The following is a 16,347-nucleotide window of genomic DNA, read 5'->3' as shown; positions in this document are numbered from 1 at the left end:
CTATGTGCGGTATTGATAATGACTTGAACCATAGAATCGGGGAGAAACCATGTGGCTCTACCCTTCGTTAACCATCCTTGATCTGTCTGGACCCCTCCTTGTACAGACCATTTCTTGATTTCATCGGGAGTAGCATGTAACTGGATATCTATGACATCTTGTGTAGGGTCCTTAACTGTCATGCATGTAATCAGATCTGGAGTATGTGTTTGATTAACTGGAATGTCTGGAGTCTGTGCTGTAAGCTTGGCTGTGCGGTCTGCTAGATCATTACCTTGGGAAATAATGTCAGTAACTTTCGTATGTGCTTTGCACTTCATGATAGCAATAGATGTCGGTAAATGTATGGCATCTAACAGGGCTTGAATAAGGAGACCATGCTGAATCTTGGTTCCATGAGAAGTCATAAAACCTCTCTCCTGCCAGAGCACTCCGAAGTCGTGTACAACTCCGAATGCGTAACGTGAATCTGTGTAGACATTAACCTTCAGGTTCTTGGCATGTATACAGGCTTGTGTCAGAGCAACTAGCTCTGCTGCTTGAGCGGACAGAGTATCAATACGGTGTGTTTCAATAACTTCAGTGTCAGTAGTCACTGCATACGCGGCGACTAGTTCTCCTGTACTAGTTCTCATACATGAACCATCCACATAAAGTGTCAGGTCAGGATCTAGTAACGGAATGTCTGTCAGGTCTTGTCTGGGCTTTGTCGTAATGTTAACTACTTCCACACAATCATGTGGGTCTGGATTTGAATTGACTGATGGTAACAGTGTAGCAGGATTCAGGACGTTGCAGCGTCTAATTTCTATGTGTGGCTGGAACAGTGTCAGTTCATAACCTGTTAAACGTGCAATTGTCAAGTGCTGAGTCTGTGTTCGGTTTAAAAGAACTTCTACTGAATGTGGAACTTGTACTGTCAGGGAATGTCCTAAAACTATGGAATCACTTTGTCTGATAGCTAGTGCTGTGGCTGCAACTGACTTGAGGCACGCAGGCAACGCCTGGGCGACTGGATCTAATGTGCTCGAAAAATAAGCACAGGGCTTGTATTGACCTGCTTGATCTTGTGTGAGAACAGATAATGCTGTACCTTCGCGTTCTGTAACGAAAAGTGTAAAAGGCTTACTGTAGTTCGGTGTAGCTAGAACTGGAGCTTGACATAGGGCTTTCTTTAACTCGTTGAAACTAAGTGTATGTTCAGATGTCCAAGGGAGGACAGTCGATACGGCTGCCTCCTGTGTCGTTAACTGTATCAATGGCTTGGCTAGAAATGCATACTGGGGAATCCATTGTCTACAATAGGAAGTAAGGCCGATAAAGGCACGTACCTCCTTCTGGGTTCTGGGCTGGGGAAGACTCGCTATTAACTGGATACGGTCGGGTGTCAACTGCCTACCCCTCTTGGACAGCAAGTGTCCTAAGTATACCACTTGCTGGACACAGAATTGAAGCTTCGAAGGTGACACCTTGTGCCCCATCTCGGCTAGGAAATACAAAACTGTAAGTGATGCTCGCTCGCAAGCACGTTCAGAACGGGCTGTGATCAGTAGATCATCGACATACTGGAGCAGGGCAGTGTCAGTTGGCATGTGAATGTTGTCTAGTTGTCTCTTGAGTGCTTGACTGTAAATACTAGGGCTTTCTGTGAAACCTTGAGGAGCGCGTGTAAACATATAGCTCCTTCCGTTTAAACAAAATCCGAAAAGAAACTGGCTGTCTGGATGAATTGGAACACTAAAAAATGCATTCTTGAGGTCAATAACAGTGAAAAACATGGCTTCGGAATCAATGGCAGTTAACAGAGAAGAAATGTCTGGAACAACTGGGTACTGAGGAATAATACATTTGTTAAGCTCTCGTAAATCAATCACTAATCGATATACTGGGGGTGCATTCGGATCAGTACGTTTCATGACTGGAATGATCGGAGAATTGCATACATTGGAGTCAGTTTCTACAACTACCCCTTGAGCCATGAGCTCGTCAATAATTTTGGATAAGGCTGCTACAGCCTCAGGTGGCAATCTGTACTGTCTGATTCGGGGTAACACTACACCTGGTTTGAGAGTCACACGATAGGGTGTGATTTGCATGTAACCTACATCAGTTGGACCTTGCGCCCATAACTGCTGCGGAACATTAGACAATCTTGAATCAAAATCTCGTAATACATAGTGACCCTTAAAGTCACGTAGGAACAGACGTATTCCCTCTGGGGAACAACAAATAATTGCACCTAATTCTTTCAATGTCTTAATACCCAATAGATTTTCTGGACATGACTTAGTAAGTAACAGATCAGTAGTACGGGACAATGGACCTACTTCTAGAGTAACTGGCTGAGATATTTCATTAACTATGGGTTTTCCTGAAAATCCAAGGGAAACATTTCTTGAGCCTGAGAGCGGAGCCCCTGGAACTTCGGCATGACTAATTGTGGTCCTACTTGCCCCTGTATCGATCAGAAATTTTCTGTCTTTCCCTAATACTTGACTATGAACATAGGGACCTTCTTGGTCTACAGGTATCTCGATGAGAGGCAAGCCTACCTCCCTCTCTAGGCTGTTTCATGAATATGACTGGTACTCTGGATACTCAGACTGTGCATACTGGTACATCTGCGATGTAACGTACTGTGTTGCAGCAATAGGCTGCGGTACTGTAACTGTCTGTGGTGCATTCTGTGACTGAGGAGCCTGTGAAACTTGTTCTTGTCTAGGCGGACGTGGTCTTTCTTTAGTCTTACCAGTAGCTATGTTGTGCTTCAGAACTGCACACTCGTTTATAAAATGACCTGGCTGTTTACAATAATTGCAGTTCCCTTTAACGGGAGCTGCAGGATGACTGGCTTGATTCGGACCCCTCTTCTGACTGTCTTGGGGAATAGATTGTGCAACTAGCACTTTCATTTTCGTGTCTTTCATACGTTTTCTCTCGTGTTCTTGCTCTTCTCTGATTCTATTCTGGTGGTACTGGAGCATCTGGAGCATCTGGGACGGACTATTTGCTTGCCAGGTGCTTTCGACTTTCAAAACTCGGTTTTTAATCTGTGGACTTGAATTCTCGACCAATTTGGTAACGAAAAGATGAGGGTATGACTCACTACTTGTCTTGAGACCACTGTTAATACTGAAACATTTCTCGAATCTAGAATAAAAATCACTAATATCTTCTTCTTGTTTCTGTTTGCAGGCTGAGATTGCATCCCAGTCTTCTTTCCTAGTTGTCAATAATCTGGGTAAAACTTGAATCAATAATTCTGGTAATTCTTTACATTTATCTCCAAGACCGGTACCTGGTACTCGTGCCTTGTCTTCAGCTTCTAGAGCTGTCCAATCGATCTTTTTCTCTCCCACCTCCCATTCTTTTTCCTTTAACTTTTCATACACCCCTGCGGGTAGCAGAACCTTTAACATTTTAATGATATCTGGGTAGGTGTATTCTCCCATACGGAGCATGTCTTTTAATTCTCGATGGAACCCTGCTGGATCTTTGTCATGACAGGGAATTAATTTCTTCATCTCGAGGAGTTCCATCTTTGATATCGGAGTGTATACAAACACTCGTTGCATGTCGCCACCCGCCCCTTGGACTGGGTGGACTTCTCGTAACGGATTCTGTCTGTCTATGTAAAACGGTTTACTTTCTGGGGGTGAGACATGAACAAAATGCGGGTTCAGGAACGTTCTATACTTGTGGCGCTGTTCTAGAATGACACTAATTAAATCGGTACCTAGACCTCTCCATCTATACTGGAGTAACTCGTTCAGGATATCATGTAACGGACCTGGATCAGAATGTTGACCCTCATACAGGGTAATGAGGTGCTGGATCATATACATACCCACCAGTCGTTGCTCGGCTGGGGGCAGTTTCAGAAACATTTGTGCCACTATTTCGTCTGGAAAAGTGGTAGAATCAGTAATCCATCGGACTGCTGATCGGGCTAGTTCTTGTTCGTGCATAGTACTTAGTTCGCTATAACCGACTCGTGATTTCAGAATGTGATCGGTAGCTTGAAATACTTGTTCTAGAGAGCGCGGCTCTCGTGCTGGATGATGAAAAATAGACTTAGGTTCTGGACGTAAATGGCGATCTGGAAATCTGGATTTTCCTACATACGCTATTCTGACGGGATTCTCGTCTTCCTCTTCAGGATCAGAGGCACTTTCTTTCTCGCTTACTTGTGCTGCTTTACGCTGTTCGTGTAACTTTATTATTTCTTTACGAATTTTCTTGTACATACTTTCCATGGCACTAATGGTCTTGTGCTTACCCTCGGCTATATTATCACTCCACCTTGTTAGGATTCTCATGTCGGCGGGATCTTTAGTCGGGTAATCTTGTTCTCTTATTAGACAATTGATCAGGAACTTTAATATCATGAGCTGAATCTCGGCTTTCCTTTGGGACATAATCTCGCCAATACTTTCTGGATCATCCCCTGTACGGATGAAACGATATATTCTGTCTAGATCTTCTTTCATATTCGGCAAGGTGACTAGATACTCGGTCACTCTTCTTACACGCAAGGAATATAAAACCATAGTATTTTCGCCTGGAACTGGATCATAACTACATTCGTTAAGGGCTTGCCTGATTTCTGCGACAGACTTATTACTCTTGGGAGTACGCTGTGATGCTTGAGCATGTAATTCGAGTACTGATAAACGCTTGTGTGGCGGCGGGGTTTGAGGAGGACCTCCTCCTGCGGCCCCTAGACTAGAATCGTCAACTGACATTCTTCGTGCTTGCAGGGTCGGTAATTGTAACGTGGGCTGAACTTGTATGGCGGGCTGACCCGGGGGTACCGTAACAGGTACTCCGGTGCCTGGAAGAGCGGGAAGTGCCTGATTTACAGGGACAGGTGGAGCGCGAACTGGATTTGCATATTCTGGGACTGTGTCATCCAAATAGGACGAAATGAAAATATCAGCTGCGGTCGGTTTGTGACGTAGCTTGGTCGGAACTAATGGTGGCGGGAAATTACTGGATGCCTCCGGGGTCGCTTTTGGCACACCTTCGGCAAGAAGAGGATACATACCCTTAATAAGGGCATGCCTCTGTCTGTCTGACTGTTCGGCTTTGACTTGTTCACCTATCTCGATTAATTCTCTTTCTTGGGCTCGTTCTTGGGATTCTCTACTTAACTCTGACTTTCTGACTTCCTTTTCCGTTCTTCTATGCGCTTCCTTACGCCATAACTCGATGGCATCTTTCTGTGACTGTCTGGCTTTCTTTTTCCATAATGCTTCTTCTACTCGCATGATACATTCGGCATCCCATGTACCCGATACGGGCCATCTATACTCTTCTTCTAACTGTTTGGTATACTCTACCCATAAATCTAAATACAATATGGCGCTTATGCCATGTTTCTGATACATAAAGTGACCTGGACTGTCCCTTGGCGGAACAGGAACTGCTGCTTCCAGCAGACCCTTTCTAGTTTTTAACTGACGTAACTTTGAAAAGAGCGGCATTCTAAACTTAAATCGGAACACAATACAATACACGAAAAACAATAACAATTGGGAAAACAATTCAGGTATACCACGACATTGAAAATACATTAAACAACATCATAAATAACAGTTCGAACAGAATACTACCTGAAAAATACTGAAAACAGAAACAGAACAGAATTCTCGAGAACGGAACAGACTAGAGTTACTGGATGCACTGCTGTAACAGTACGGAACATACCGGTCCCATAAAGGAACACATCAAGACCCGTATCCACCTAGGTGAACACTTCGTTTGCGGGCTTGGGTACCACCAACCCACGGACCAGAGTCAATTTAGACTGACCCTGTCTAGACACTACCCCAGCAATGGTACTCACCGGGCAGCACGGAACGGAAGGCCTCGGACGGGACTGGACTACGACGACGAACTTCGGACCTCGGACTTCAGTTACGGGTGGACCTCCGGATACCTCGGACCTTGGACTCTCGGCTTGGGCTCTGGTCGGGACTCGCCGCGTTCCTCCACCGTCTCGTTCGGATGCTGGACCGCCTCCTCCGTCTCCTCCGTGGGCCTGAGGGATACTTGAAGCAGAAATATCTGCACTTGGCCAGAAGAGTTCCGTCACGACTGCAGGGGGTCAGGGGGTCGGCGTGGCTTCACCGACGCGTGGGGAAAGGGCAAGTCCCTGTTCGGGCGCCATTATGTGGTAAATAAATAAATAATACCCTATTTTTGAGTGCATGAATGAATAAATAACAGATAGCTCAATAAATAAGAGTCAAGATTCGAGGTAGTAGGAGTTTTGCAGGTTTATTACAGCATAAGGACAGGATCAGGACAACCTGCATAGGATGAGCAGAACGACAGGGCCCAGCAGGACAACTGGGACCCAGTAGGGGAAAAAGATGCCCAGCAGCTGCTGGGGCTTGGTCTGGGATGAGCGCGCTAGCATTCAATAACATAACATTGATATATATATACATAGCGCAAACACATAGCATTACATTGCAGTAGGCGTGACAGTGGGTGGAATAGAAGGCGTGACGTGTAACAGTCGCGAGAGATAACAGTAAAAGTGGGTGTAACTGGGAGTTTACATAGACATGTGATGCAAACGTAACAGAATATGTCATGAATGGGCGGAAACATAGGAGGGGGCTACCTAAGGAGTCGGGACCTCTAACCTAATGGTGCGCGAAAACTGGCAATGACGTGTTACTAGGAGAAGTTGGGGCTACGAACTCTGTGCTAGGAGCAGAGACTAGAGTCTGGAGGGTCGGAGCGACATGTACCTAAACCCTATCTGGTATCTAATGTTTAGGGAACATGTTGATATAAACTAGAAGTCATGAGGGGAAAAGCTAACCTGATTCTAAGACTGGACCATGCATTATTCTACATGTAGTGCATGAAGAATATTAAATGACCATTAAATACAGTATTTCTCTAACGTGGAGCCGAGAAGGCTAGACAATGACGGAAACTATTGATGCAGTTCAGTAGCTTAGGAATGCAGAAGAGGAGGACTGAACTGATAGCAGGAACTTATAACATACTTTTGGCAGACTCAGAGGCAGAGCCGGGCTGCACCGGGCACTGCTAGGCAGGAAGTAAGTGAAGGGTCGAGGATACAGGTGGGGGCTGTATCGCTCCTCAGCGAGGCTTTTCAGGAGACAGGAGCTGAATCTGTGGTCCGGGCCCTTTTGAGGCCTAGAAACGGGGACTTTATAATTGAATAACGTGCACACTGAGAAACGTGGCAACATTACTTACATAGGCCTGATATTCGTAGTATTCACGAGGACTGGAAAATAGCATACCAGAGGTGGACACAACTGTAATTGCGTCTTTAATCAGAAATGGGGAATAACATATGCATATTGGTCATGCATACATAACATATGATGGATGAGGCGTAGGGACACAGAACATGGCAAAATTTACTTTTCCACATTACGACTAGGATAAACTTGTTTTTGTTTCCCGTGTTGTTGGGATATAAATATATTAATATATATGTTGTTTTGTTATGTTTTGTGTCCTTTGATCTTTTATGTTTATCCCCTCCCTTATGCTCCGTCCTGAGTGTGGCTACACCTGGCGGTAATGTAAGCAGACCCGATGATGAAGCATGTCACACACTTCGGTGTGTGAGTGAGGGCAGTATTTCCAAAACAGTTATATTTTCTCTGTTTTGTGGTGTTACATGTCTTTCGAGTCTCTTCACCCCTTCTGGTGTGTATGAACCCAACTGGTTTTCACAGGACCAGGTGTAGATTGACGGCAGTGAATAAGGTGGCCTGCAGAGGGGATGGCATCAGTAACAGTGGAAAGGGGAAAGCAAGTGAGCCTGGGATAGTAAGTGGGGGAGGGTGACAGTAGGAGTGCCTGGAGAGGAAGGGTAGATAGAAGGAGTAATTAGGTAGTCATGAGTACTCGATATTACAATGGTACTTCTGTTGTGGGTATAGGAATGCTGTACCACTCTTGCAAATTATATTTACATAGTGGGTTTGAAGAAACATTCTACTAAAAATACCATATAATGGGGGTGTGATGTGGAGGTTGGACATAATGTGGCTTGCCCTGCTACTAACAAGCCTTTGGCTATTCTTTGTAAGAGCGGACACAAAGCTGGTTAACTGACTGCTCTGCCAATTTTATGAATATGAGGAAGGATGCTGTATTGGTATTTGGGTATTTACGAAGGAGAACCTGTGAGATAGGGTAATCAAGGACGAGGTGAAAACATAGCCGACTAATGTCTATTTTGAAGGTCAATGGAGAGGGTCAGTTTCCAGTTTACCAATACATCAACTTGGATCACCTAAATGATCCATTTGATTAACGTTGCATGTCTAGTGGTTACGATTGTAATATTGCAATGTTGACAAACTCCACAATCCTCTTTGATTTTCCACAATCCTTCGATTATTTGCCAAATCACTTCATGAAATCAGCTCAACCTTTGTAGTATGTTTTATTTACAGGAGAAGGTGGGTTGGTAGTAAGTGAATCTATATCAGACATGCTGTGGGTCTACATAGAATTCTACATGCACTTCTTGATGCTGTCTGCCCCACCATGAAATCCTGTCCAACATCCAAGTCTGAACATTAGTGCTTTACAAACGTATGGACTGAATGCTGTGCAGTTGAGCCTGCTCGAGGTGTCATTAACAGAATCAGACAATGTCAGATGCAGAACTGGCTCTCCAACATGCAAGAGAAAAGAATGGCACAACAACACACAGTAAACAAAACATCTTTTAAACTCCAAAACATTTTGGCATAACAATATAGAGAACCTGGCAACAATTCCTATTGTGAATCAAGCCTTAAATTCCCAAAGTGATCTTTAGAACCACCATCCAAGACTAGCCCTTCTTTACCTGGAGGATGAGGATCCCGGCTCATCAACATGCCTGAGTGCCACTCTATGAAGCAACTACTCCATACTGCTAAACTTCTTGTCAAACACCTAAACATTTCACACCTCTCCCACCCAGATCAATCTACACTGTGTGCATCATTTCATGGCTAGCGAATCAGTGAGCGATCATCAGTGATGCATCATACCAGCGAAAAAATGAACATTTCTTTAAGGACAATACAATAAGCCGGAAGCTACCTGCCAAGAAACATAAGAAAGAAAAAGAACAAAATAAACCCTTCTATAGCTATGCACTTAGAATATGGAAGAATGCACCTTAGCATAACAAGCATGTCGGTCTGACTTAGAGTTCAGATCAGAGCTTAAGATAAATCAATTTAAAAGAACTTCATTGGTAATTGGTGAACGTCTTTGGGCTGACACTGCCCACCACAGAGACACTCCTCCACTCAGGCACACAACACCCACTGGGCTCACAGGGCTTCAGCACCCCCCCCGTCGTGTCCGTCAGCCCGGGCAGAGACAGCTTCGCGGGCTGGCGAACATCTTATTGCAGCCGCATCTGAGTACTTGACAGGTCTTTAAAAGACCATTTACTTGCAAATGAGGCTTTTGTTGTGTGCTGACCCCTTCTTACAGCCACTCTGTCTATGGTGGAAGAATTAGCCCCCCCCCCGAAATATTTTTCAGCCCCCCCACCCCCGAAATTTGGCTCTAGTTGCCCGCCTGCCTCCACTTCACCTCAAGGTTCACCACTTGATGAAGAGCATCTTGGATTACTTCTCAACGGGACTCTGCTGCAATCTAGCTAGATTTGAGGTAGGCATTTACTAAAACATACATGCATACATAAGTATATACATTTCGATTACAATGAAGCAAACACACCCCAACAAATGCACGTAGAGAGCTTTATGGAAAGTGATCAAGCATTATATATATTTTTAACAAGCTTGCAGCATGCAGAGGAGAGACTACTATTCACTGAAAGAAACTACCACCCAAATGTATCAGAAACATGTGGAATTACCTTTAGGTTTTGGACTTGGAGATTGGCATGACCCCTTCTTAACCACAGCTTTTCCATTTAGAGCACGAGGGTCTTCATTGCATGCTTTACTTGATGTCTGATCCACCAATAAGGTTTTGCTCGAGGATAGAGATTTAGAAGATAGGAGAAAAGGTGGACAGACAATACTGTTGCCTACAAATCAAAACAAAACACACATTGTTCTCATTAACACAGGGTCATAGAATAGAGAAACAGAATTATGTTATCTACTGAATTAGAAACTTGATTTCGAAATTTCATTTGTATCATCTCTTGATGTTTACTTCTTTTTGACAGCAGCAGATACCAAGAGACATCATTTCTGACCTACTTTTTCCAGATCCAGATTACACTCAACTATTAAATTATCCCAAAAAATGTATAACTCAGCTGCAGAATATGGTATCCAGATTCTGCCTTTTTGTTTATGAATGGTTGTGATCTACCTCACCCTTACAAGTGAGCTCTCTTATGTCTTCTATACAAATGTTTTTTCTTGCACTTGCTTTGTTGCCAAATAGTAGATCTGGTCAAGTCATTCATCCACAGTGTCAAACATATCAATATCAAGGACTGGATTCTTGCAGAGTCCGTTTCCCCTTGCTACACTGGTTTTCCATTAGAAGTCTCACCTTCGAGTCATGCCGCATGGTGATCATTTTATATGAATGTATTATTTAAGGACAACATTCACATACATGGCTTTGATCGGTTTTGGACAAAACTCATTAAATATTTTCCATTATTTATCAAAAGAAGTCTCCTGCAACTTTACAGAATCTGACATTCTTAGCGTTTCAAGACCCTGAAGGGGTGTTATGAAATTGCAAAGGATTAATATACGAGACAAAAATTGATTTTACCTAACGAATAAATATGTACACATAGGCCAATGGCAACAATTGCCACTCCCACAATCGCTGTACTAATTAATGAGTGCATAGGTTAATGTGTATGTTAGAGTTGTGATAGGATGCAGTCTTATTCTTATGACGCAACTACCTTCGCTTCAAGAGGGTATGTTCACTGACTAATTAATAGCCATCCAATTGTTCAAAAAGACATTATGGAGAGATCGAATGGAATCAACTGGGGGAAGAGATTATAGAAATGGGAACATAGAACATTCAAAAAGTTAGCCTTACAGAGTCAATTGTTTGCATAACATATGGCCTCATATAGTGTTTTGGGTTCTCCACCTCATCTAGAGCTGGGTGAAGTGCCAGGTTTCTGACAGCAGAGCAGCGGGGCCTCAGCTAGCTCCACCATTGGAAACGTGATCACTGGTCCTTCCGACATACGTATTTGCCTGCCTGTTCTTAACAGCAAAAAGCGTAATTTACCCAAATGTGCAGGGAGAAAACTCCCAGCACGTCAGTCATTCATATTTTGTTTTTCTAGAAAGAAAACGTTGTTTTGTGGGTTTGTTTAAAAATATATATATATATATATATTGTCAAGCGGGGCTGAAACATCCTGGAACCCTCCCAATAAACGTATTTGCTTTCTGTGTAAGCACTACACAGGCAGACACACAGAGGTCAGCGAGTTCCCAGACATGGTGGTGAGGGATCTCACGATGCAGTGGACAGTCCTTTGGTAGGGGGGAGCAGGCTGCCTACCAGAGTCTAAATTACCCTGACAGCGGTAGTTCTTGGATAGGTGGCAAGGAATTCTAAATGCATCAAGTGCAAACCCACAGCGTTACATAGACAAATTTCACCTGAAGATGCTAGAGCAAACTAGCATGACTTACATCTAGTAAACAGACTTTCCATGAGCTTTGCCTCTAAGGAGAAGACCGGTGCAACAATTGTAAACAAACACTGCAAAAATCCAGTCCTTGAACACAACATTTTGTGCCCCACCAAGGCCATATGGACATGCACCCAGAGCCTCAGTAAAAATCACAGAAGGTGGTCTATTACGATCTAAAAGCAACTTACAGACCAGAATATACAGTGATAATCTCCGTGCTATCCTTTAGGGGTGAAATTAGAAGCTCTCTCTATGAAGGATTTGCTAGTGATGTAAAGTGGACACGGAAGCATGGACCAATGTCGTTTAAACTGGTCATCACACTACTAAGAGGTAATGTAATCACAAACTGCATCTCTATGTCACACTGCTGCTAACTACCAAAGAGCTTCAAACATCTATCTTGGACTATGAGCGAATTCCATTAATCTGCTGCAAAATGTACCCCATTGCACAGCAAACGGATCCGTTATTTGAACAAGAATGACTGCCTCTAAACCTGCAGGCAGGGAGACCGATCTGCGTATCAGTTTACGAGTGGCTGTGAATGATGGTTCTCTCTCACGCCCACTGAAATACAGAAGCAAAATATTGGCACTCTCCAGATTGAACATAACGCTGGGCCAATCGGTAAAGGGGAGAAGACTTAATGGTTGGTTAGGAGTTAAGTCCTCTGATGCTAAGTAGGTGGTAATCTAAGTCTACTCGTTAGTCATGTGATCAGTTGCACCAAATATGCCTGACATGTTCAGGGGGACTGGCTGGGGTTGATATGTCCATTACCAATATATAATTCTATCACATGTCTCTTTGCAGTTGGAACTCCATGCTGAGCCTGGATATTCAGTCTTGAAGATCACTGAGTGTGCTTCTAGATCTGGTTCATCTTCACCACTGCACTTATAACACGATAAACTTAGAGGCATCTCTGTGCTGGTAGGGCGCCAATTGGATGTGTATTTTCGTTATAGGCACACTTTTTAATTTTTGCTCAAAGACAAGAGGTGATTTAGGGTTTGTAAGATGTCCAGCAGCAAGTTCCAGAGGTGGCTGTTTCAACACTATTTTCTCTATTAAATTGTTGACACTAAATTATTACTCTTAGGTGCTCATTTTCAGGATCGGGGACATTGTGAGTCCTAGAGGACGATGACCCACAACACAGAGATAAACTAAGTCAAAATCAGACTTACACCAGACAAGGTTCAAAGTCAAAACCACAAAGGTGTATTTGAATTTAAAATCGTTACAGAAGGCAAAAATAGTCAATTCAGATAAAATGTCAATAAATTATCAAAATGCAAAATAAATGAGAATCAGTATAAGGATCATCTTTATTTTAGTTACATAGCTAAGACCAGATACAGTCTAGCGCAAGGCAAAGCACTGCATTAGCAAGAGGACAGGCTCAACTGCTCATCTCAAAAGACAAGGAAAGTCCGTAAGATCTCTAGAGGGCAATAGAGTACCGACAAAGCTTACCTCCAAAGAGAGCAAAAAAAAGTTTTGGCAAACGTCCCAAAACACATCATGTAACATATATTTTTAAACAGAGGAATCGCACTGTGAGCATAGTTTGAAACAAATGACACATTACAATATCCAATGGTAAAACAGAAAGCACATCACAATGAAAATGACTGTTTCTCTAATACTAATGAAAAATCCTGTATTATGCAGTACTACAGAGGACAAAGGCTTCTTTAAAATGACAAACAACCTGCGCTAGCCAGAGGAAGTGGCCTTGTAAAGATACAGTTGAGATCTGATACTTCCTCCAGTAACATGAGGAACAGGAAGTAGAATACATTTTAAGATACAAAGAAAAAACAAGACCATAAACCTGCTTGAATTAATGTTTTTTTTTTCAAAATGCCAAAAGGCTCATTTTCAACTCTTGATGCACAGACGGATAAACGAGAACCCATGTTCTTTTTAAAAAGTGGAAAGTACAACAAATGCAAGTAAGCTTAAGGCTTGAGTGGAGTGGTCCTCTGCTATTAACCCCTTTGCAGCGGTGCGAATTTTGCTGTGGTGCGAGGGGGGGCGGGGTTGGGCGTGGCGCTCCCGTATATATCGCGGCTCCCGGCTGTCATAAATCACGGTGGGCGTGTGCTCATGGCGGCCGGGAGCCGTCAGAACTCTGCCCACTGATTAATTTTCCCACACAGGCAGGGAATCAAACGCACGTGGGCCGAGTGGCAACATTCTGACGGCCGTCATGAGCACAGGTCTACTGTGACTCATGACGGCCGGGAGCCGCCATGAGCACCGAAGTAGTTAAAGTCCCACAACAAGGCCCACAAAGAAGCGAGGCTTAAATTTAGTAATTACAAAATATTCCATGGACCTCTTCAAAATCCACACTTTCTGTAGACTCAATGTGATGGAAATACCACTAGCATGATTACGACTTTTTGCATTTACTGTGTTTGTGTCACTGCCTGGGCCTTATTTTTTAGTTGTTTTAGAAATACCACAAACAGAACCTGTGACCTTCCACTACAACAGTGGCGGGCAGTAATTTTAGGAGCGGGGGCAGATGGGACACACATGCACACCTACACACTCACACCCATCAATTCACACGTGCGCGTGCACATACACATTCATTCATAACTAATTACCAAATATTCAAACATACACACATGCACCAATCATTCATAAAAATTTAAAAAATCACTTACCTGCAGCTCCGTCACAGGGGGTTGAGACTGCAGCTTTCCCTCATTGTTTGACCTTAGGTCAGCTAATGAGGGAAAGCGTCAGTCCCAAGCGTTGGCGGTTGCATGAGGGTTGGGACTGCTGCCTTCAATGAGGGAAGACAGCAGTCCTAACCTTGTCGCAGAGTGGAATGGGGTCAGTGAGACTGCTGACCTCACTCCACTCTGTGACGAGCGTCCCTGCTTGACACTCGGCCCGGGGCACCTCAGAGCTTAAAATGGAAGATCCACAGGGCCGGACTGGGAACCACAACCGGCCCTGGCAAAGTGCTCGGACGGCCCCCCGTCCCCACTCGGGGTGGGGGGTGAGGCCGAGCACTTTGCCGGGGCCGGTTTTCGGCCGATTTTGTTACAGGGCCGATTTTGCAGCTATGCTGCAAAAACGACCCTGTAACAAAAATGGCCCCCAGGGGCCCAAAACCGGCCCCCACCCGTGCGGCGCACCGGGGGATTGCCCGGTGCCCGCTATGGCCAGTCCGGGCCTGAAGGTCCAGTTCCGAGGCAACGAGTGACGCTTTCCTTCGTCATTAGGGGGTGACCTTGAGGACCTTTGCAGAGCTGAGTAGGTCACCCCCACCAGCGCTGTGACATCCTCAGCCCAGCCCAGCCTAGCCCACTTCAGTTCAGGCAGCCAGGAGCCTTCGCATTTAGCGCATGTCTAGCTCCTGGCTGCCTGACCTGAAAATGAAGAGGCCTGTCAGGCTGACCTTTGCTCAGCCTGACCGACACTCTTCTTGAGGGACAAAAGGTAAGGGGGCGTGGGCTCCTCAGCGCCTATGAATGGCCGCGGCCGCACTCCAACAGTCGGTGAGATTGTCCACTGAGTGTTGAGCCTGAATTATTAATTAAAACTACAGATCTGTTGAGAGGGAAACAACCCACCGACAACCAAAGGGTGAATCAATGGCCCCCAGTTGGACCCCTGGAGGACTCTGAGGCCAACTCAGGGAGTCCACGACTACTTAGAAACTCTAATATTAACACATTAATAAAGTGTATATAAATAAAGAAGAAACATTTACAAATTAAAATATTAAAATATTCTGTAAATGTGAAGGAATTTGAAATTAGGGGCTAAAAGTTAACTTAGTATCCTCAGATTGATTCACGGGAGCAGAGAAAGTTTATGAAACAGAATATAGTATGAACAATTAATTACCTCAATTGAATTTAGAAATGCTCCACCCTTCGCATTACAACTAAGATTTTTTTTATTTGTTTGTGAAATATTAATTTATTTAATCATTTGTGTAATTTTTTTTTTTTTTTGAGAGCCTTTATTGTCACATCAAGTAAATACAAGCAAGGGCCTACAACCTCCCCGGACGGCCGCTAATCAAGTCATAAGTACAGCGATCAGTGTAAAAATTACAGCAGCCTGAAAATCGGGGTCTAATAAACGTTCAGGATATACCTCGTATTCAAGAGTACTATACAAGATCCAGGATTCGAGAAGGTTCATTTTATAATAAAGAAAAATCAGAATCAATGCCATACGGTCATACATGGTCCTACAATAGCAAGCACGAAGCAGGAAATCCGCAATTAATGCAAATACGTTGGAAATATTGGGGTTAAGGCGTACGAATCAGGATAAACATCAAAACAAATACGTTTCGTAGCAAAGCTGCACCCCACCCCTCAAAATTAAACATACAGTAGGAAACATGAAAAACAACACCAAAAAGGAAGAAAGACAAAGGGCCATAGAAACAAAGAAAGGACAAATGAACAAACCCCATCCCCCTACCCCCCACCCTGCATCCCTGCAGAAGGCTACGGCCTAACCCCCCCAGCAGCGTGCCTGTCGCCCTAAATAGGAGACCCGAAATATAGAGAAGAGAAAGGGAAGAAAAATGAAAAAATGTGGGGAAGGGCCATCGATCTGGTCACCCGCCCCCCCGCCCCCACCACCGCGACAGTAAACATCCCAAAAGCAAGAGCAGAATA

The 16,347-nt window shown here is 44.0% G+C and overlaps 1 protein-coding gene across 6 annotated transcripts in view; it reads right to left on the bottom strand.

Moving 5' to 3' along the window:
* Positions 1 to 16,347, bottom strand: part of FGD4 (FYVE, RhoGEF and PH domain containing 4) — a 749,528-nt gene that overhangs the window by 246,105 nt on the left and 487,076 nt on the right. For all 6 annotated transcript variants that reach the window (XM_078673796.1, XM_078673797.1, XM_078673800.1 and 3 more), the window contains exon 2: positions 9,896 to 10,069. In XM_078673796.1, coding sequence (XP_078529922.1) covers positions 9,896 to 10,069 — 174 coding nt within the window. The remainder of the gene's footprint in view (positions 1 to 9,895; positions 10,070 to 16,347) is intronic.

Source organism: Lissotriton helveticus, chromosome 1_1, assembly GCF_964261635.1.
Source record: "Lissotriton helveticus chromosome 1_1, aLisHel1.1, whole genome shotgun sequence".
NCBI lineage: Eukaryota > Metazoa > Chordata > Amphibia > Caudata > Salamandridae > Lissotriton > Lissotriton helveticus.
Note: the sequence above shows the minus strand (reverse complement) of the source record. Positions and strands in the feature narration are given on the sequence as shown.